General features: G+C 54.0%; 2 protein-coding genes across 2 annotated transcripts; one reads left to right on the top strand and one right to left on the bottom strand.

Moving 5' to 3' along the window:
• Window positions 1-6,435: 6,435 nt before the first annotated feature.
• On the top strand, window positions 6,436-22,795 carry LOC144601041 (uncharacterized; the record flags this gene model as incomplete). Its single annotated transcript, XM_078412978.1, has 4 exons — window positions 6,436-7,406; window positions 16,350-16,471; window positions 16,509-16,810; window positions 21,541-22,795. Coding segments are annotated over 4 exons (2,619 nt in total), but the record flags the coding sequence as incomplete, so codon positions are not given.
• On the bottom strand, window positions 13,968-14,678 carry LOC144601190 (uncharacterized). The gene has a single exon (XM_078413152.1). The coding sequence runs from the start codon at window positions 14,676-14,678 to the stop codon at window positions 13,968-13,970; it is 711 nt and encodes a 236-aa protein (XP_078269278.1).
• Window positions 22,796-22,918: the final 123 nt, after the last annotated feature.

Below are 22,918 nucleotides of genomic sequence, written 5' to 3'. Positions count from 1 at the left end.
GAGTGTTATGGGGGTTAGGGTGAGGAAGGGGTGTGAGTGGGGGTTGAGGGGAATGTGGGGTGAGGGGATGTGTGAATGGGAGGATGTGTCAGGGGTGTGTGTGTGAGGGGGGTTGGTGTGGGGGGGTGAGGGGATGTGTGTGGGGGGTGGTGAGGGGTGTGGGCGGATGGGTGTGGGGGGGGTGAGGGGATGTGTGTGGGCGGATGTGTATAGGGTGAGCGGGGGGATAAGTGAGTGGTGTGTGTGTGAGGGGGGTTGTGGGTGGATTGGTGTGGGGGGGTGACAGACAATAGGTGCAGGAGTAGGCCATTCGGCCCTTCGAGCCAGCACCGCCATTCAATGTGATCATGGCTGATCATTCTCAATCAGTAGGGGATGTTTGAGGGGGTGAGGCGAGTATGTGTGAGGGGGAATGGGGGATGTGTGAAGGGGAGTGGGGGATCTGAGAGGGCATGTGTGAATGGGAGGATGTGTGAGGAGGGTGAGGGGATGGGTGAGGGGTGTGTGTATGTGAGGGGGGTTGTGGGCAGATTGGTGCGGGAGGGGTGACGGGGGATGTGTGAGAGGGTGGGGCGATGTGTGAGGGTGATGTGTGAATGGGAGTGGGGGGGATGTGTGAGGGGAGTAGGGGTGTGAGGGGGGTGTGTGCGGGAGGGTGGTGAGGGGGGGTGTGGGGCGGGGGGACCTGGTCGCCGAGCATCCGGGCACCGCGCCGAATCTCCCGCCCGCACATGACGTCATCCGTGCGCGCGGCCCCATGACGTCACCGCCGTGTCACGGCGCAGGGCGGCTCGACGCGGTGCCCGCTTGCCCGACGGCCCCCACCCCCACCGCTTCTCCCACTTGCCGCCTCATCTCCCCGTCACCCCCCCCTCCTTCAAGCACTAGTGATGTCCATGTGTTAGTAATGTTCTATTTGCCAGCTTGTTGACCCTCTGTGTTCCCCTCCTGCAGGGTTTAGGAGCCGTTGTTGCTGTGGACGGTGCGCCGCGGCCTTTAACCGACAGCGGTCGCTGCAGACAGAGGAACAAAGACAGGAACAAAGGAGGCTCGACCTCCTGCCGCCAGGGGGCGCTGCGCTCGGAGGGCCAGACGTGCCCAGACCTCCCTCACATCCCCCGCACCCCCATGCCTCACCGGCTGCAGGAGCGCCCTCGGGAACGAAGGAGCGGCTGCGGCGGCTGTTTCTCACCTGAGCACTCGGCGCTGGACAAGCGGAGACCGACTGATCGGCAACCAGGTCCCGCCCCTCCCGATTGACGGGCAGCGCCAGCGACCAATGGGGCTGATGTCTCAAAGGGACAGGTACCACCCGCCCCCCGGAGTAGATACTCACGTCCTATAGGTCGAGCCCAGCCCCGCACCTGGACAGTCAGCACCCTCCGCCAATCGCAGCCGCCCAAGCAACAGTGCCTGGGCAGAGCCGGTCAGTGGCCACGCCTTGCTCGCGGGCCTCCAGAAGCAACGGGGGGCGCTGGAGCTTCAACAGGGTCGTGGAGCGGGTGAAGGCCTCGCCGCAGTGGGCGCAGGACAAGGGGCGCTCGCCGGTGTGCAAGCGCCATTGCACTTTCAAATCCGGGGAATCGACTTGAAACCTCAGCCCCGACAAATTCAAAAAGCTCTGGCCGCAGTCGGAGCAGTGGAAGGGTGATGGGAGGGTTGGGGTGAAGGGGGGAGTGAGGGAGAGAGGCTGTCGGTGGGGGGAGATGGAAGGAGGGGAAAGGTGGTGAGGAGGGGGAAGGGGGATGAGGGTGGTGGAAGTGAGGGGATGGGGAAGACGCGGGGGGGGGCCCGCGCCGACATGGGGGCGACGAGCATCCAGGCACCGCGTGGAGCCACACTCACGTCCGCCAGCCAGCCGCCCTGCCCTGTGACGGTGCGGTGACGTCTTGGCGCCATGTGTGCGGATGACGTCACGGCGCAGAGCGGTTCACTCGCAGGTGGAGGATCGGCGTGTTGCCCAGATGCTTGGCGCCCTCAGGTCGTTGCGGCCTTCCCCCCCTCACACATCCCCCCACACCCACCTCACCAGCCGCTCACGCCCCCCTTACCCCTCACACCCTCTCCCCCCTCACCCCAGCCCTTCCCCCTCCTTCAAGCACTTGTGTTGGTCGTGTCCTGTTTGCTTGCTTGTTGACCCTCTGTGTTCCCCTCCTGCAGGGTTTAGGTGTCGTCGTTGTGGACGGAGAGACGGGGACGTGAGCGGCCAGTTAGGGCGGCCCCATCTGCTCGTTGTGCGGGCTGAGCTTTGGTGGAGGACCACATGACGGGCACAAAAAGGAGAAGCGTTATGAGTGCGACGTGTGTGGCAAGGCCTGGCAGCACCCGCGCGTGCTGGAAACCCAACGGCGGGCGCACACGGGAGAACGTCCCTTCGACTGCTCCAACTACAGCAAGACCTTCAAGATGGCGCAGGACCTGAAGATCCATCGGCGCATGCACACGGGCGAGAAGCCCTTTGGCTGCTCCACCTGCGGTAAGAGCTTTGCACAGTCGTCGGGCCCACAGCGGCACCGGCGGGTGCACATGGACGAGAAGCCCTTCACCTGCTTCAGTCGTCGGACCTGTTGATACACCAGCGCCTGCACACCAGGGAGCGGCCGTACACCTGCAGCGACTGCGGCAAGGGGTTCACCCACTCCTCCAAGGTGCTGGAGCATCAGCGCCCCCACACCGGCGAGCGCCCCTACATCTGCGTCCAATGCGGCAAGGCCTTCACCAGTTACTCCAAGCTGGTGAGCTTGGTGTACAACCGGCGAGTGCCCCTTCACCTGCGCTCAGTGTGGTAAGGGCTTCACCCGCTTCTCCAATCTGCTGCGGCACCAGCGGGTGCACAGCACTGGGCGGCCCTTCCCCTGCTCCGACATTTCAGTCCTAAATGGCAGACTCCTTATTCTTAAACTGTGACTCCTGGTTCTGGACTCCTCCAACATCGGGAACATTATTCCTGCATCTACCCTGTCCAATCCTTTCATAATTTTTAAATGTTTCTATAAGGTCCCCTCCTAAATTCCAGCAAATACAAGGCTAGTCGACCGATTCTTTCATCATATGTCAGACCCACCATCCCGGGAATTAACCTGGTGAACATAAACTGCACTCCCTCAAGAGCAACAATGTCCTTCCTCAAATTCAGAAACCAAAATTGCATACAATATTCCAAGTGCAGTCTCACCAGAGCCCTGTACAACTGCAGTCGGAACGTCCTGCTCCGAAACTCAAATCCTCTCGCAATGAAGGCCAACATGCCATTAGCTTTCTTCATTGCCTGCTGTACAGGCATGCTTACTTTCAGTGACTGATATACAATCACAACCATGTCTCGTTGCACCTCCCCTTCTCCTAATAATGGCTCATTACCGTTCCGTGAACCAAGATACGGGTGTCAGGGGTTATGGGGAGAAGGCAGGAGAATGGGGTTAGGAGGGAGAGATAGATCGTCCATGATTGAATGGCAGAGTAGTCTTTAGATTTAGATTTTTAGATTTAGAGATCTCGGAAACAGGCCCTTCGGCCCACCGAGTCCGCGCCGCCCAGCGATCCCCGCACATTAACACTATCCTACACACACTAGGGATATTTACCCAGTCAATTAACCTATATTTACATTTACCCAGTCAATTAACCTACATACCTGTACCTCTTTGGAGTGTGGGAGGAAACCGAAGATCTCGGAGAAAACCCACGCAGGTCACGGAGAGAACGTGCAAACTCCGTACAGACGGCATTCGCTGTAAAGCAGCAACTTTACCGCTGCGCCACCGTGCCGACTAAATGGCCTAATTCTGCTCCTGACTCTTGCGACCTTATACAGGGAGAAACCTTGTCTCCGTGTTGGGGTCACACAAGTCTTGCACTCAGCATAATTCCCTTTATCCTCTATCGGTACACTGCGGACGGATCGACTGTAATCATATGTTGCCTTTTTGCTGACTGGTTAGCACGCAACAAAAACAGCTTCTCACTGCACCTCGGACGGTACACGTGACAATAAACTAAACTCAACCCTCCCGCCGCCAGGGGGCGCTGCATGGGGAGGACCAGAGGGCGTCCAGACCTCCGTCCCTCCCTCATTCACGCACATCCCACTCTTCGGGTCGCCGGCCGCAGGATCGCCTCGGGAAGGGAGGAGGGGGTGGGGGAATGACGCGGTGTCAAGCGGAGGCGGCTGTTCCCCACCTGTGCTCCCAGCGCTGAGCGAGCGGAAGTCTAGTCCCATCGGCTCACGTAACCGGCGACCACCTCCCCCCCCACTGACGCCAGCGGCCAATGGGAGCGAGCCGCGCCTCCCCGGCTCCCACGTCACACAAGACCAAGTACCGTCCCCTCCCTGCGTCTGCCCAATCAGAGCCGCGTCCCCGGCGCAGGTGAGCCCGTCCTATAGGTCGACACGCAGCCCCGCCCCTCGGACAGACAGCACCCTCCGCCAATCACAGCCGCCCATCCGGCACTTGCATCGGTCGCATCGCTCCCCCGGCCCCGGCAGCGAGAACTCGGCGCGGTGCCCGGATGCTCGGCGCCCCCAGGTCGGTGTGGCCCCCCCCCTCACATCCCCGGACCACTCACCCTTCCCCCCATCCCCTCCACCGTCCCCCCCATTCCATTGACCCCATACCACTCGATCCCCACCCTCCCCCACTTCCCTTTTCATCCCCCTCACCCCTCGATCCCGATAAGGGACCGCCCTTGTCCTGTATTAAGGCGCTGTGAGGCCTGGACGCTGAGGGTTAAAACCTGTCCCTACCTGTTCCGGACGGTGTCGGCCCAAAGGGCCCGGGCGCCACCTGATGGAGGTTGCGTAGCAACCCGCCTCCCGGCCTGGCCGGCCACCATTGGTGGAGCGGCAGCACGTGGCCGCTGGCTGGGTGAGGTCACGTCACATTGTCCCATATTTGGGAGTGCGATAGTTGGCAACCCTCATCCCCTCCCCCTTCCAGCATCAGTGATGTTCATATATTAGTAATGTCCTGTTTGGCAGCTTGATGTAACTAGTAGAGTGGATAAGGGAGAACCAGTCAATGTGTTATATCTGGACTTTCAGAAGGCCTTCGACAAGGTCCCACATAGGAGATTGGTGAACAAACTTAAAGCACAAGGTATTGGGGGTTCAGTGTTGAGGTGGATAGAGAATTGGTTGGCGGACAGGAAGCAAAGAGTAGGAATAAATAGGTCCTTTTCGGAATGGCAGGCAGTGACTAGTGGGATACCGCAAGGCTCAGTGCTGGGACCCCAGTTATTTACAATATATATTAATGATTTGGACGAGGGAATTGAATGCAACATCTCTAAGTTTGCGAATGACATGAAGCTGGGTGGCAGTGTTAGCTGCGAGGAGGATGCTAGGAGGCTGCAGAGTGACTTGGATAGATTAGGCGAGTGGGCAAATGCATGGCAGATGCAATATAACGTGGATAAATGTGAGGTTATCCACTTTGGCGGCAAAAACAGGAAAGCAGAGTATTACCTGAATGGTGGCCAATTAGGAAAAGGGGAGATGCAACGTGACCTGGGTGTCATGGTGCACCAGTCATTGAAAGCAAGTATTGGGGGTTCAGTGTTGAGGTGGATAGAGAATTGGTTTGCGGACAGGAAGCAAAGAGTAGGAATAAACAGGTCCTTTTTGGAATGGCAGGCAGTGACTAGTGGGGTACCGCAAATAGGTGCAGCAGGCAGTGAAAAAAGCGAATGGTATGTTAGCATTCACAGCAAGAGGATTTGAGTATAGGAGCAGGGAGGTTCTGCTGCAGTTGTACAGGGCCTTGGTGAGACCGCACCTGGAGTATTGTGTACAGTTTTGGTCTCCTAATCTGAGGAAAGACATTCTAGCCTTAGAGGGAGTACAGAGAAGGTTCACCAGATTAATCCCTGGGATGGCAGGACTTTCATATGAAGAAAGACTGGATAAACTATGCTTGTAATCGCTGGAATTTAGAAGACTGAGGGGGGATCTTATAGAAACATATAAAATTCTTAAGGGGTTGGAGAGGCTAGATGCGGGAAGATTGTTCCCGATGTTGGGGAAGTCCAGAACCAGGGGTCACAGCTTAAGGATAAGGGGGAAGTCTTTTAGGACTGAGATGAGAAAACATTTCTTCACACAGAGAGTGGTGAGTCTGTGGAATTCTCTGCCACAGAAGGTAGTTGAGGCCAGTTCATTGGCTATATTTAAGATGTGGCCCTTGTGGCTAAAGGGATCAGGGGGTATGGAGAGAAGGCAGGTACAGGTTTCTGAGCTGGATGATCAGCCATGATCATATTGAAGAGCCGAATGGCCTACTCCTGCACCTATTTTCTATGTTGACCCTCTGTGTTCCCCTCCTGCAGGGTTTAGGAGCCGTTGCTGTGGACGGCGAAACGGGGACGGGAGCGGCTATTGAGGGCAGCCAGGGTGCCGGTGAGCACTCCCCCCCCACATCTGCTCGGTGTGCGGGCTGAGCTTCGGTGGAGGACCACATGACGGGGCTTAACAACGAGAAGCGTGATGAGTGCGACATGTCTGGCAAGTCCTGGCACCAGCGGGCGCAGATCGGAGAACGCACCTTCGACTGCACCTACTGCAGCAAGAACTTCAAGACGGCGCGGAACCTGAAGATCCATTGGCGTGTGCACACGGGCGAGAAGCCCTTTGGCTGCTCCACCTGCGGCAAGAGCTTTTCCCAGTCGTCAGGACTGTGGGCGCACCAACGGGTGCACAGCAGTGAGAGGCCCTTCACCTGCTCCAACTGCGACAAATGCTTCAAGTCGTCTTCGGACCTGTTGAGGCACCAGCGCCTGCACACCGGGGAGCGGCCGTACTCCTGCAGCGACTGCGGCAAGGGCTTTACCCACTCCTACCAACTGCTGGAGCACTGGCACACCCACACCGGCGAGTGCCCCTTTGCCTGCACCCACTGCAGCAAGGGCTTCACCAGCTCCAACAATCTGCTGGAGCACCAGCGGGTGCACGCCGATGACCGTCCCCTCACCTGCTCTCACTGCGGCAAGGGCTTTAAGAAATTGTCGGACCTGACGGTGCACCGGCGCCAGCACACCGGGGAGCGCCCCTACACCTGCAGCGACTGCGGCAAGGGGTTCATCCGCTCCTACAACATGCTGGAGCACCGGCGCACCCATACTGGCGAGCGGCCCTTCACCTGCTCCCAGTGTGGCAAGGGCTTCACCCGATCCAACAGCCTGATGGAGCACCAGGGCACCCATACTGGCGAGCGGCCCTTCACCTGCTCCCAGTGTGGCAAGGGCTTCACCTGCTCCACCAAGCTTCTGAGGCACCAGCGGGTGCACGCCGACGACCATACCATCCCCAGCCCGGTGAGTCGCGAGTGCTTTGCCGTGGCCTCCCACGCCCGGTCTCACCCGCGCGTGCATACCAGTGACCAGCCCTACGACTGCCAGTACTGCGGTGAGGCGTTTGACAGCTCGCGGGCGCTGCGAAAGCACCGGCGGGCCCACCAGGCCGATCATTTTTTTTAGATTTTTAGAGATACAGCACAGAAACAGGCCTTTCGGCGCACCGGGTCCGCGCCGCCCAGTGATCCCTGCACATTAACACTATCCTACTCACACTAGGGACAATATTTTTTACATTTGCCTAGCCAATTAACCTACATACCTGTACGTCTTTGGAGTGTGGAAGGAAACCGAAGATGTCGGAGAAAACCCACGCAGGTCACGTGGAGAACGTACAAACTCCGTACAGACGGTGCCTCTAGTCAGGATCGAACCTGAGTCTGCGGCGCTGCATTCGCTGTAAGGCAGCAACCCTACCGCCGTGCCGCCCGTGCTGTCTTGTCTGTGGAGAACATGGCTAGCGGATGTTTTTTGGGTCATGACCCTTCTTCAGACCTGAAACATCGCCTATCCACGTTGACCACAGATGCTGCCTGACCCACTGTGTTGATCCAGCACTCTGTGAAATGTCACCTATCCATGTTCTCCACAGATCCTGCCTCCAGCACTTTGTGTCTTTTTGTGTATGAATCAGCATCTGCAGTTCCATGTGTCTGTCAAAGATTGGCACAAAGTGCTGGGGAAAAAATATGGGCAACGTCTCAGGTCGGGACACTTGGCTACTTATCAAACTTCGTTCGAGTTGAGAAATGTCATTCTCTGATTTTAGTTAACTATCCAACAATCTACCTCCCTTTTATTGATAGTGGTATGAATATTGATTTCTCTAACTTCAAGTAACCGTTACATCCCCTCTCTCTTCATCCCTCCCCCACCCAAGTCATACCAGCTTCAAAGTCATCTTGTTGAGTCTCATTGTCTGTAACTTTTGCATATCCTTCACATCTGCTGTGTTCTGTCATTTTCACACCTCACCCTTCCATATCTCTAGTGTGTGTTTGGTCTCACCGACGTGTAAGATCCACATCTTGAACAACGGATACAGTAGATGCGGTTGGAGTGTCGAGTTCGACTTCGCGTTCGCGGTCAGTTGGATGACAATAATCAGAGACGGCACAGACTTTACCTGTTAGTTTATTAGAGATCTCGTGGACAGGTTTCTAAAAGCACACACAGAGTTACGGACTCCAGGGCCAGTGGAAACGTGTCACACCAGCCCCTAGAATTAAGCCCCTTTTATCCCCCAAAACCGCAGAATTCACAATTATTTACAAGTATCACAACCAATCAATATTGGAATTAAGTCAGTTTTCCCTTATACGGCCGAGTGTTGGAACAAAGTCAGTTTTCCCATATAAGGTCCTAACATGCTATTGTTCAAGGTTTAGTCGGCGTCTGTTTATTGTTTATGTTCTTTATACATTGTGTTTTTCTCCTCTGAAGACGAGCTGGAACATTCTGCGGTTTGGGCTACTGATTACTACTAGCTTTAGCAAGCTCAGCATTTTTGTGATTACGTAGCCTCAAGCAGGTGTGTGAGAAAGAGAGAGCCTCAAGCATGTGCTTTAACCTAGCACACAATGCTGCAAAGCCCATGCGGAGTCTAGTGGCTGAAGCAAAGAACAAAGGACAGATCTCCACATTCCCCCCTTTTATCATTCTATGATAACTATAAAGGTATAAATCAAACGGAAGGCTCATTAGAGGCGAGTTTATAGAGTCGTCAGAGTTTATTCCTAACCTCATGATGCTTTATTAGCCGGATAGGCTGTCTAATCTCGCCTCTAGTCCCTACTCCTTCCGCCGGATTCTTATACCCTAACCCCTCCTGGAGACTAGTGGTAAACATCCCCATAGCTCTGGTTTCTCCCCAGAACAATTAATCGGATGTACTCCTCTTCCACTAACTCTCCTGCCACCTGCTCATTCAGCTGATCATTCGTGAGTCCTCCCATTGAACTTTCTTCCTCCTTTAGCATGGGACACGTTTCCCCTGTCTCCTCCATTCTCAACATCAGCATTTTGTGGGTATTCCCAATCCCCTCCATCGTTCGCATAAGCCTCGCAATTATACATTTAATTACTGCAATGCCTACAAACACACATATTAAGATAATGCCGAGATATATAGCAATATTAATAAACCAGTTGTACCATTTGCCCAAACCCCAATCTCCCCAATCCACTCCTTCGGTCATCCCATTCAGGAAGGTTCGAATGTCATCCTTGGATAAAATAACTGGGATTCGAGACTGGGGTGGGAGTTAAGAGGCCCACCACTGAAGTGGAGGGGTAACAGACAACGGATTCGGGAGAGTACATCAAATCATGAGCCCTTATGAATAAGTTCTGAGCATCATCCATCTCTCTTTTTCGTCGTGCCCCCGGGGTGTCAAGAGGGAGTCTTGGTGAGAGGCCTCATGAGAGCATGATCGCCGTCGCATGGACAAATGAAGTCGAAGCGACACTCCTGGAACAAACAGGGCAAATCCCACCTGTTGCGGTATCTCAGGAGTACTCTCCTGGTATCTTGGTGTAGGATTCCGTTACAGTAATTATACTTGGTGACATTCCAAGATCCCGTAGCCTCTGGTGTATCGTCATCACACATCATCACATCGTTTCTACAAAGGTGGAAAACTCGGTTGCTACGTCCGGGATCACATCGCCAGAGTATCCCGGCCATACTCGTAATCTGGGCGAACCCCAAGAGGCCACATAAGACTTCGTGTCCCATATTTGTATATGATAATCTGGATTGGTCTGAAAGACAAACGACTCACAAAAAGATTTTAAAAACACAAAAACTTAAAACTCAAAAACAAAAACTTATAAAACAGGAGATAAATTGACTTAAACATTCCCATCCTTCCCAACAGACTCCTCCTCCTTCTTCTGTTGATTGGCCTGACCAATCAATTTGCAGTGATGTAGATACACCCAGGCCGATCGTCCTTCAATCTTGACAGCCGTGGGGGTCGTAAGAAGAACTTGGAAGGGTCCTTCCCACCGTGGGTCAAGGGACTTCTTAGTCCAATTTTTAATAAGGACATAAGAACCAGGCGTGATTGGAGAAGGGGGAGTATTGGCAAGTGGAGTACCAAAGGCAGCGCGAACCTGTGAATGAGCAAAATGCAAAGCTTTAGTTAGGGCAATAATATAAGTGGTCATTTCGTCAGTCATATGGTGGAAATGCACCGGCGCCGGAGGAGCATCATTCCAAGGAGTGCGGAGAGGCCGCCCATAAACGATCTCCGCAGGCGAGAGAGCAGTCCGACCTGCGGGAGTGGTGCTAATCTGAAAAAGAGCTACAGGCAACAGTGAGAAACAGAGAGCCTCAAGCATGTGCTTTAACCTAGCACACAATGCTGCAAAGCCCATGCGGAGTCTAGTGGCTGAAGCAAAGAAAAAGGACAGATCTCCACAGGAGGAGATGCAAGTGAGGCTTTGTCCCACCCTCACCTCCCTTCCAGCTTCCTTCCTCAACTACAATTAAACTGAAGAAGGGTCCCGACCCGAAACCTCACCTATCCATGTACTTGCATTAAATATTATACCCCAAATTATGTATCTGTACACTGTGGACGGCTCAGTCAAATTGAAATGAATTTTTTGAATTGGAGCATTTATTGTCATTCAAAAATAAATTTGAACAAAATGTCTTTGCCGTACAGTCATGACAACAAAGAGCACAAAACACACAATTACATAAGTTTAACATAAACATGCATCACAGTTACTCCTCCAGGCACCTCCTCACTGTGATGGAAGGCAAAAAAAGTCTTATCTCCTTTGTTCTTCTCCCGCGGTCAGGCAGTCAAGCTGCTGCGTCGAGGCGATCGAGGCTCCTGATTTTTATGAAGCCCCTACCGGGCGATGGAAGATCCCACGGCCGATCTGCGCAGGGCGATGAAGGTGCTGCAGATGGGCCCATCGAGCCAATAGACAATAGACAATAGGTGCAGGAGTAGGCCATTCAGCCCTTCGAGCCAGCACCGCCATTCAATGCGATCATGGCTGATCACTCAATCAGTACCCCGTTCCTGCCTTCTCCCCATACCCCCTCACTCCGCTATCCTTAAGAGCTCTATCCAGCTCTCTCTTGAAAGCATCCAACGAACTGGCCTCCACTGCCTTCTGAGGCAGAGAATTCCACACCTTCATCACTCTCTGACTGAAAAAGTTCTTCCTCATCTCCGTTCTAAATGGCCTACCCCTTATTCTTAAACTGTGGCCCCTTGTTCTGGACTCCCCCAACATTGGGAACATGTTTCCTGCCCCTAATGTGTCCAATCCCCTAATTATCTTATATGTTTCAATAAAATCCCCCCATATCCTTGCAATTCGGGGCGGTTCAAAGCTGCTACAGCTGGAGCTCCCGAAAGCCGGTCGCCAGCCAGGGACCTGCGAGCATCCGATTTTGAGGTCCACAGAACCCGCGCCCGAAGCCTCCGAAGGTCGAGGTGTAGAATGGACAGATGTTTTGAGTCAGGACCCTGCTTCAGAATGATCGGAGAGGGTGGGGGGAGGAAGCTGGAAAAGAGAGAGGGGGGCGGGACAAAGCCTGGCAAGTGGTTGGGGGAGTCCAGAACCAGGGGCCACAGTTTAAGAATAAGGGGTAGGCCATTTAGAACAGGTTTGGAGGGATATGGACCAAACGCAGGCAGGCGGGACTAGTGTAGCTGGGACATGTTGGCCGGTGTAGGCAAGTTGGGCCGAAGGGCCTGTTTCCACGCTGTATCCAACATGAAGTGATGCAGTAAATCGGCGGGTCAGGCAACATCTCTGGAGAACATGGATAGGTAACGTTTCACAGAGTGCTGGAGTAACTCGGTGGGTCAGGCAGCATCTGTGGAGAACGTGGATAGGAGACGTTTCGGGTCAGGACCCTTCTTCAGACTGACACTATGTTACCAGATGATCGGCAGATGGGTGGAGTGAGTGACAGAGGCGAGAGAAAACAAGCAAATAAAAGGCGAGAGAAAACAAGCAGATAAAAGGGTGTGAGATAAGGAGAGAGGAATGTAAACGTTCAGCTTTATAGACAATAGACAATAGACAATAGGTGCAGGAGTAGGCCATTCAGCCCTTCGAGCCAGCACAGCCATTCAATGCGATCATGGCTGATCACTCTCAATCAGTACCCCGTTCCTGCCTTCTCCCCATACCCCCTCACTCCGCTATCCTTAAGAGCTCTATCCAGCTCTCTCTTGAAAGCATCCAACGAACTGGCCTCCACTGCCTTCTGAGGCAGAGAATTCCACACCTTCACCACTCTCTGACTGAAAAAGTTCTTCCTCATCTCCGTTCTAAATGGCCTACCCCTTATTCTTAAACTGTGGCCTCTTGTTCTGTACTCCCCCAACATTGGGAACATGTTTCCTGCCTCTAATGTGTCCAATCCCCTAATTATCTTATATGTTTCAATAAGATCCCCCCTCATCCTTCTAAATTCCAGTGTATACAAGCCTAATTGCTCCAGCCTTTCAACATACGACAGTCCCGCCATTCCGGGATTTAACCTAGTGAACCTACGCTGCACGCCCTCAATAGCAAGAATATCCTTCCTCAAATTTGGAGACCAAAACTGCACACAGTACTCCAGGTGCGGTCTCACCAGGGCCCGGTACAACTGTAGAAGGAACTCTTTGCTCCTATACTCAACTCCTCTTGTTATGAAGGCCAACATTCCATTTGCTTTCTTCACTGCCTGCTGTACCTGCATGCTTCCTTTCAGTGACTGATGCACTAGGACACCCAGATCTCGTTGAACATCCCCTCTTCCTAACTTGACACCATTCAGATAATAATCTGCCTTTCTATTCTTACTTCCAAAGTGAATAACCTCACACTTATCTACATTAAACTGCATCTGCCATGTATCCGCCCACTCACACAACCTGTCCAAGTCACCCTGCAGCTTTATTGCATCTTCCACACAATTCACACTACCCCCCAGCTTAGTATCATCTGCAAATTTGCTAATGGTACTTTTAATCCCTTCATCTAAGTCATTAATGTATATCGTAAATAGCTGGGGTCCCAGCACCGAACCTTGCGGTACCCCACTGGTCACTCCCTGCCATTCCGAAAGGGACCCATTTATCCCCACTCTTTGCTTTCTGTCTGTCAACCAATTTTCTATCCATGTCAGTACCCTACCCCCAATACCATGTGCTCTAATTTTGCCCACTAATCTCCTATGTGGGACCTTGTCGAAGGCTTTCTGAAAGTCGAGGTACACCACATCCACTGACTCTCCCCTGTCAATTTTCCTAGTTACATCCTCAAAAAATTCCAGTAGATTTGTCAAGCATGATTTCCCCTTCGTGCTTTAAGGGACATTGGTCAGGTAGCATTTGGAGTATTGCATACAGTTCTGGTCACTCCATTACAGGACTGATGTGGAGGCTTTGGGGAAGGTGCAGAGAGGGTTTACCAGAATGGTTTAAAAACAAGGGACTGCAGTGCTGGTTTACAAAAAAGGACACAAATTGCTGGAGTAACTCAGCGGGACAGGCAGCATCTCTGGAGAGATGGAAAGAATGACTTTTCGGGTCGAGACTGAAGAGGATCTCGACCCGAAACGTTACCCATTCCTTGCAGCATTTAGTGTTGACTTAAACGCCGCCTATCCACAGTGCGGTGTGCCAGCAGGCTGGAGGAGCGGGCAAAGGCCTTGCCACACATTCGGCAGGTGAAGCGCTCACTGCCGTGCAGCCCTGGTGCTCCATCAGCCCCGACAACCGGGCAAAGCTCTTGCCATAGGTGGAGCAGCCATGGGGGTTCTCGCCCATGTGCACCCGCCGGTGGATCTTCAGGTCCCGCGCTGTGTAGAAGTCCTTGCCGCATTCGGAGCAGTCGAAGGGCCTCTCACTGGAGTGCATGTGGTAGTGCTGCAGCAGGCAGATGTAGCAGGTGAAGCCCTCGCCACACTGGGAGCAGGTGAAGGGGCGCTCGCCGGTGTGGATGCGCTGGTGTTCCAACAGGCTGATGGAGCGGATGAAGCCCTTGCCGCCGCAGTCGCTGCAGGTATATGGCCGCTCCCTGGTGTGCAGACGCCGGTGCATCAACAGGTCCAACGACGACTTGAAGCCCTTGCCGCAGTCAGAGCAGGTGAAGGGCCGCTCACCGCTGTGCACCCGCCAGTGGTGCCTCAGCCCCGACGACTCTTCAAAGCTCTTGTCGCAGGTGGAGCAGACAATGGACTTCACGCCTGTGTGCGCCCGCCGGTGGATCTCCAGGTCCCACGCCGTCTTGAAGGTCTGGCTGCAGTCGAAGGGACATTCTGCAGACTGCAGTGCCACACAAAGCCATCCTGCCCCCACCATCTATCACACCCAACACGCTCACTTTACAGGAACACCAAGTGAGACGTGTACTAAAGATGGTGAATCCAAATAAAGCAGTAGGACCTGATGGAGTACTTGGTAAAGTGCTGAAAGCTTGTGCTGACCAGCTTTCAGGGGTCCTCACAAAGATCTTTAACATCTCCCTGACACAAGCCACCGTCCCATCCTGCTTAAAATCGGCTACTATTATCCCTGTCCCCAAAAAGCCTGCTGTCAGTAGTCTAAATGACTACAGACCAATAGCCCTTACATCGGTTGTTATGAAATGTTTTGAGAAACTTGTGGCACAACGCATCAATGCCATCCTTCCTCCCAGCTTTGACCCTCATCAGTTTGCCTATCGAGCAAACAGATCTACAGAAGACGCCATCAATACAGCCCTCTACACTGCACTGAGCCACCTGGAGCGCCCGGGGACCTATGTAAGAATGCTTTTCATAGACTACAGCTCGGCATTCAATACGATCATCCCAGGCATACTAAGCTGTATAATAACCTGGGTTTTCCCCCATCCATCTGCGCCTGGATAAGAGACTTCCTCACAAACCGCCCACAATCTGTCAAGATCGGCCCCCACAGCTCCTCCACCATTACGCTCAGCACTGGTTCCCCGCAGGGCTGTGTGCTGAGCCCCCTCCTCTATGCTCTGTATACACACGACTGCATTTCTATTCACCCCTCCAATTCAATCATCAAATTTGCAGACGACACACCTGTGGTCGGTCTGATCACTGGAGGAGATGAGTCTGCATACAGAGATGAGGTCTGTGCTCTGTCCAAATGGTGCGAGGCAAACAACCTAGCGCTGAATACAAGCAAGACAAAAGAAATGGTACTGGCCTTCAGGAGACACAGAGCGGTTCCCACCTCACTTCTTATAAATGGGGAGGAAGTGGAGAGGGTCTCCACCTTCAAGTTCCTGGGGACCACCATCTCCCAGGACCTCTCCTGGACTGCAAATACTAAAGCGGTAGTTAAAAAGTCACAGCAGAGACTGCACTTCTTAAGACTACTCCGGAAAAACAAACTGAAGGAGAATCTGCTGGTGACCTTCTACCGCTCCACCATTGAGAGCGTACTGGCATACTGCACCATTGTGTGGTATGCTGGCTGCTCGGATGCAGACCAGAAGGCCCTCCAGGTTATTAAGACAGCAGAGAAAATTATCGGCTGTCCACTACCTTCTCTGAAGGACATCTCCAGCCCGCGTTGTCTAAACAGGGCCAGAAATATAATCAAGGACAGCACACACCCAGGATATGAACTGTTTGCTCTCCTGCCCTCTGGGAGGCGCTACAGGAGCCTAAGGGCCAGAACAAACCGACTTAAAAACAGTTTATTTCCCTGGGTCATAAGAACAGTGAATGGAAACACTTGACTTGACGACTCTCATTTTCGTCGCACTTTAAAAAAAATTTTTTTTTGCATTTTAGGTGTAAAACTCATTCATTATTTATTAGGTTTTTTAATTGTTTTTTTATTGATACTGGTATTTGTTGTGTTGGTTCCTATGTCTGTGCGATGGTCTTTGAAAGATCTGCACTGTCGCACTGTTTCAGCTGTAGCACTTTTAATTTCGTTGTACTGTTCGTACAATGACAATAAAGGCATATTATTATTATTATTATTATTCTCCACCTGCGGCAAGAGCTTTGCCCATTTGTCGGGGCTACGGCGGCACAACCGCATGCACTCTGGCGAGAGGCCCTTTACCTGCTCCGACTGCGGCAAGGACTTCACCCGCTACGAGAGCTCCTGCGCCGTCTTGAAGGTCTTGCTGCAGTCGGAGCAGTCGAAGGGCCGCTCACCGGCACTACCACGTGCATTCCGGTGAGAGGCCCTTCGGATGCTCCGACTGCAGCGAGACCTTCAAGACGGTGCAGGAGCTGAAGAGCCACCAACGTGTGCACAGCGGTGAGCGGCCCTTCGACTGCTCCGACTGCAGCAAGACCTTCAAGACGGCGCAGGAGCTGAAGGTCCACCGGCGGGTGCACAGCAGTGAGCGGCCCTTCACCTGCTCCGACTGCGGCAAGGGCTTCAAGTCGTCACTGGACCTGATGATGCACCGGCGCCTACACACCGGGGAGCGCCCCTTCACCTGGGAATGGGGGGTCAGGGGAGGGGTCGGGCCAAGGTGTGTGGGGGGATGGGGAAGGGGTGGAGGATGGGGAGGGGGTGATTGGGAGGGGTAAGTCGGTGAGTGGGGAGGGGGTGAGTGGGGGGGGGGGGAGGGTGTGAGTGGGGCGGAGGGGGCGAGTGGTGAGGGGGGTGAGTTGGGGAGGGGGTAAGCAGGTGGGTTCTGGTTCTGGTTGATTACTGCGCAAACACCTCATAAGTGGTTATCTCGCCCAGGTAATTGAGGGGGGCGAGTGAGTGAGGGGGGTGACGGGGGGAGTGGGTGAGTAGGGGAGGGGATGAGTGGGGGGTGGGGATGAGTGAGTGGGGGGGTGACGGGGGAGGGGATGAGTGAGGGGGTGAGTGGGGGGAGGTGATTGGGTGAGGGGGAGAGGGTTGGAGTGAGTGGGGAGAGGGTGAGTGGGGGGGAGGGGGTGAGAGGGGAGGAGTGAGAGGGGGTGAGAGGGGGTGAGAGGGGGTGAGTGGGTGGGGGGGTCAGTGAGTGGGATGTGTGGGGGGGAGGAGTGAGTGGGGGGTGATTGGATGAGGGGGAGAGGGGTGGAGTGAGTGGGGGGGTGAGTGGGGAGGGGACGAGTGAGTGGGTGGGGGGGTCAGTGAGTGGGATGTGTGGGGGGGGGGAGGGGGTGAGAGGGGAGGAGTAAGGGCGGGTGAGTGGGGAGGGGGTGAGAGTGAGATGAGAGTAGATTCAGGATCAGTTCCTGTGGATTGCAGGGTAGCTAATGTTGTCCCACTTTTTAAGAAAGGAGGGAGAGAGAAAACAGGAAATTATAGACCAGTTAGTCTGACATCAGTGGTGGGGAAGATGCTGGAGTCAATTATAAAAGACGAAATTGCAGAGCATTTGGATAGTAGTAACAGGATTGTTCCCAGTCAGCATGGATTTACGAAGGGGAAATCATGCTTGACTAATCTTCTGAAATTCTTTGAGGATGTAACCAGGAAAATTGACAGGGGAGAGCCGGTGGATGTGGTGTACCTTGACTTTCAGAAAGCCTTTGACAAGGTTCCACATAGGAGATTAGTGGGCAAAATTAGAGCACATGGTATTGGAGGTATGGTACTGACATGGATAGAAAATTGGTTGACAGACAGAAAGCAAAGAGTGGGGATAAATGGGTCCCTTTCAGAATGGCAGGCAGTAACTAGTGGGGTACCGCAAGGCTCGGTGCTGGGACCGCAGCTATTTACAATATACATTAACGACTTGGATGAAGGGATTAAAAGTACCATTAGCAAATTTGCAGATGATACAAAGCTGGGTGGTAGTGTGAACTGTGAGGAAGATGCTATGAGGTTGCAGGGTGACTTGGACAGGTTGTGTGAGTGGGCAGATGCATGGCAGATGCAGTTTAATGTGGATAAGTGTGAGGTTATCCACTTTGGTGGTAAGAATAGGAAGGCAGAGTATTATCTGAATGGTGTCAAGTTAGGAACAGGGGACGTACAACGAGATCTGGGTGTCCTAGTGCATCAGTCACTGAAAGGAAGCATGCAGGTACAGCAGGCAGTGAAGAAAGCCAATAGAATGTTGGCCTTCATAACAAGAGGAGTTGAGTATAGGAGCAAAGAGGTCCTTCTACAGTTGTACAGGGCCCTAGTGGGACCGCACCTGTAGTACTGTGTGCAGTTTTGGTCTCCAAATTTGAGGAAGGATATTCTTGCTATTGAGGGCGTGCAGCGTAGGTTCACTAGGAGATCTTATCGAAACGTATAAGATTATTAAGGGGTTGGACACGTTAGAGGCAGGAAACATGTTCCCAATGTTGGGGGAGTCCAGAACAAGGGGCCACAGTTTAAGAATAAGGGGTAGGCCATTTAGAACTGAGATGAGAAAAACTTTTTCAATCAGAGAGTTGTGAATCTGTGGAATTCTCTGCCTCAGAAGGCAGTGGAGGCCAATTCTCTGAATGTATTCAAGAGAGAGCAAGATAGAGCTCTTAAGGATAGCGGAGTCAGGGGGTATGGGGAGAAGACAGGAACAGGGTACTGATTGAGAATGATCAGCCATGATCACATTGAATGGCGGTGCTGGCTCGAAGGGCCGAATGGCCTCCTCCTGCACCTATTGTCTATTGAGTGGAGGGGGGGGGGGGTCAGTGAGTGGAATGTGTGAGGGGGGAGTGGGGGGGGGGAGTGAGAGGGGAGGAGTGAGGGGGTGTGTGTGGGTGGGGGGGGGGTCAGTGAATGGGATGTGTGAGGGGAGTGGGGAGGGTGAGAGGGGGGGTGATTGAATGAGGGGGGAGAGGGGTGGAGTGAGTTGGGGGAGTGAGTGGGGAGGGGGTGGGTGAGTGAGTGGGGAGGGGATGAGTGAGTGGGAGGGTGAGTGAGGAGGGGATGAGTGAGTGGGTGGGGTCAGTGAGTGTGATGTGTGGGGGGGGAGGGGTGAGAGGGGAGGAGTAAGGGGGGGTCAGTGAGTGGGATGTGTGAGGGGGGAGTGGGGCGGGGTCAGTGAGTGGGATATGTGAGGGGGGGAGTGGGTGAGAGGGAAGGAGTGACAGGGGGGTGGGGGGGGTCGGCACACTGGGGTCGCCGAGCTTCGGGGAACCTCGTCGAGCCCCCTGACGTCACGGTGAATCCGAGGGGGACAGGCGGCCCCGCCCCTTCGCCATTGCGCAGAAACACGTGGGGGGGGGGGCGACGGCGTGCATCATGGGAAAAGATAGCGGCGCGGAGCTCCAGGGCCTTACCCAGATCGGACTGGCGGTGACGTCATTGCGCAAGGCGAACGACACAGGGCGTGTGTACGTCACGACGCAGGGCGGGCGGCTCGACGCAGTTCCCGGTTGCTCGGCGATCCCAGGTCGGTGCGGCGCCACCCCCTAACCCCCCACTCACCCCTCCCCCACACCACTCACCCCCTCCTTCACCCACTCACCCCACACCCCCACACTCACTCACCCCCTCCTTCACCTACTCACCCCACGCCCACCCCCTCCTTCACCCACTCACCCCCTCCTTCACCCACCCCTCCCCCCGCACTCGCCCCCTCCTTCACCCACTCTCCCCCTCACCCCCTCCCCTCACCTCCTCCCCCCCCCCACTCACCCCCTCCTTCACCCACCCCTCCTTCACTCACTAACCCCCCCCCCAACCCACCCACTCAATCCCTTCCCCTCTCACCCCCCACATCCCTGGTTCTGGTTCATTACTGCGCAAACACCTCATAAGTGGTTATCTCGCGCAGGTCGGAGTGAGTAGTGATTTCATTTTGAAGTGGGCCTTTTTGGCCAAGTTGAGGAGATCTTGTTGCTCAATCCCCTTTTAAAATGACTGAACATCGGGAGTTGCACGTGTGTTGATGGTGGCATATTCCATTCCCTTAGCGTCCTAGGGTAAAGGGAATGAGAATCTATGCTATTAATGATATAGTTAATTAGAGATATTGATATTTTGTTATAGTTGAGATGGTTTCTTTTGTTGTTTTAGCTAATATAAAATGAATGCTTATTTTCAGTGGAAAGCAGTAAGATGGATGATTGTGGCAGAAACATTATCCGTGGGAACAGAATGTGTTTGTCCCTTTACGAATGATAAGGAGTGTACAGAAGAGGTGGGGCTATTGTCCTTAAATTACTCTCCCACTACTCTGTCTGACTGTGTGAGTGCTGTGTATTGAAACGGTAAAGCAAGGTCATGCAGCTGCGAGATTGCTCGTGTATAGAGATAAAGAAAGTTTATTTCTTAATAACAACTCCTTATATGGGTGCGTGTGAAAGTAGGAAAAGTTTTGAATCCACTCTAGGCAAATTGATGCGTTTCCCCAAAAGCATGTGACTTATATTAATGGTTTGGTTTCTGAGCATGTGACCTGTATTAATGATTTTGTTTTCTCTGTAACCATGGGAATTGTATTAGATTTGTAATTGGTCCTTAATTTTATCTGTTACGTCCCTTTTTCCTTTCTGTATAATAAAGTAAACAATCGTGGAGAAGTTGTTCTTCCCCTTCCCTGAGTTGAGATCTTTTCAGACACGGTGGCGCAGCGGTAGAGTTGCTGCCTTACAGCGAATGCAGCGCCGGAGACTCAGGTTCGATCCTGACTACGGGCGCCGTCTGTATGGAGTTTGTACGCTCTCCCCGTGACCTGCGTGGGTTTTCTCCGAGATCTTCGGTTTCCTCCCACACTCCAAAGACGTGCAGGTTTGTAGGTTAATTGACTGGGTAAATGTAAAAATTGTCCCTGGTGTGTGTAGGATAGTGTTAATGTGCGGGGATCACTGGGCGGCGCGGACTTGGTGGGCCGAAAGGGCCTGTTTCCGCGCTGTAGAATCTAAATCTAAATCTAAAAAACTAGTATTATGTCTGGAGATCCTCAAGGGAAGAACCCCATGGTGGAATAAATCTGATGTGCTCACCCAGTATTACGTGTAATTATTCAGACTGAAGGTAAAGAACATGATTTAACAGGAACACTGACCCCCAATTCATTCCCCACTCCCTCACCCCCTTCACCCCTGACCTTGTCAACCCCCTTCAAGCACTGCTGATATTCACGTGTTAGTCATGTCCTGTTTGCCAGCTTGTTGACCCTCTGTGTTCCCCTCCTGCAGGATTTAGGAGCAGTTGCTGTGGACGGAGAGACGGGGACGTGAGTGCTTATTGAGGGTGGCCAGGATGCCGGTGAGCACCGCCATCTGCTCGGTGTGTGGGCTGAGCTTCGGTGGAGGACCACATGTTGGGGCCCAACAAGGAGAAATGTTATAAGTGCGACGTGTGTGGCAAGGCCTGGCTGTACCCGTGCCTACTGGACATCCACCGGCGGGCGCACAAGGGCGAACGCCCCTTTGGCTGCTCCGACTGCAGCAAGACCTTCAAGACGGTGCAGGTACTGAAGATCCACCGGCGCGTGCACACGGTCGAGAAGGCCTTCACCTGCTCCACCTGCGGCAAGAGGTTTGCCCGGTTGTCTGGGCTACAGCGGCACCGGTGGGAACACAGCGGTGAGCGGCCCTTCACCTGCTCCGACTGCAGCAAAGGATTCATGTCGTCGTCAGAACTGAAGGAGCACCAGCGGGTGCACAGCAGGGAGTGGCCCTTCACCTGCTCTGACTGCGGCAAGGGCTTCACCCACTCCTCCAAGCTCCTGGAGCACTGGCACACCCACACCGGCGAGCGCCCCTTCACCTGCGCTCAGTGTGGCAAGGGCTACATCAGCTCCTCCAAGCTGCTGAGCCACCAACGTACCCATACCGGCGAGCGCCCCTTCAACTGCGCCCAGTGCGGCAAGGGTTTCGCCCGCTCCGACAACCTGCTGCAGCATCAGCGCATCCACACCGGCGAGCGCCCCTTCACCTGCGCCCAGTGCGGCAAGAGCTTCACCTACTCTTCTAATCTGTGTAGGCACCAGCGGGAGCATGCCGGCGACCGCCCCTACATCTGCCCCCAGTGTGGCAAGGGCTTCACCCACCCCTCCCAGCTGAAGGAGCATCAGCACACCCACACCGGCGAGCGCCGCTTCACCTGCGCTCAGTGTGGAAAGGGCTACGTCAGCTCCTCCAAGCTGCTGAGCCACCAGCGCACCCATACCGGCGAGCGCCCCTTCAACTGCACCCAATGCGGCAAGGGCTACATCAGCTCCTCCAAGCTGCTGAACCACCAGCGCACCCATACCGGCGAGCGCCCCTTCACCTGCGCCCAGTGCGGTAAGGGTTTCACCAACTCCTCCCAGCTGCGGGAGCATCAGCACATCCACACCGGCGTGCGCCCCTTCACCTGCGCCCAGTGCGGCAAGAACTTCACCTACTCCTCCAATCTGTGTAGGCACCAGCGGGAGCACGCCGGCGACCGCCCCTGCATCTGCCCCCAGTGTGGCAAGGGCTTCACCCACTCCTCCTATCTGCTGAGCCACCAGCGAGTGCACAGTGGTGAGCGGCCCTCGCAACATGGACCCACTACAGTTCGCATACCGTCCGAACAGGTCCACGGATGATGCGGTCTCCCAGGTTCTACACACCGCTCTCTCTCATCTGGACAGCCAGGGGGGCTATGTGAGGATGCTGTTCATTGACTTTAGTTCAGCATTCAACACAATAGTCCCCAGCAGACTGGTTGAGAAGCTGCTGGAACTGGGGCTTAGCACCCCT

Source organism: Rhinoraja longicauda, chromosome 16 (assembly GCF_053455715.1).
Source record: "Rhinoraja longicauda isolate Sanriku21f chromosome 16, sRhiLon1.1, whole genome shotgun sequence".
NCBI classification, from domain to species: Eukaryota; Metazoa; Chordata; class Chondrichthyes; order Rajiformes; family Arhynchobatidae; genus Rhinoraja; species Rhinoraja longicauda.
This window is presented reverse-complemented; position numbering and strand designations above follow the sequence as displayed.

Excerpts from the sequence above, each read along its gene's own strand:
- LOC144601190 (XM_078413152.1), bottom strand. The coding sequence starts at position 14,678 with ATGGTGGGGGCAGGATGGCTTTGTGTGGCACTGCAGTCTGCAGAATGT.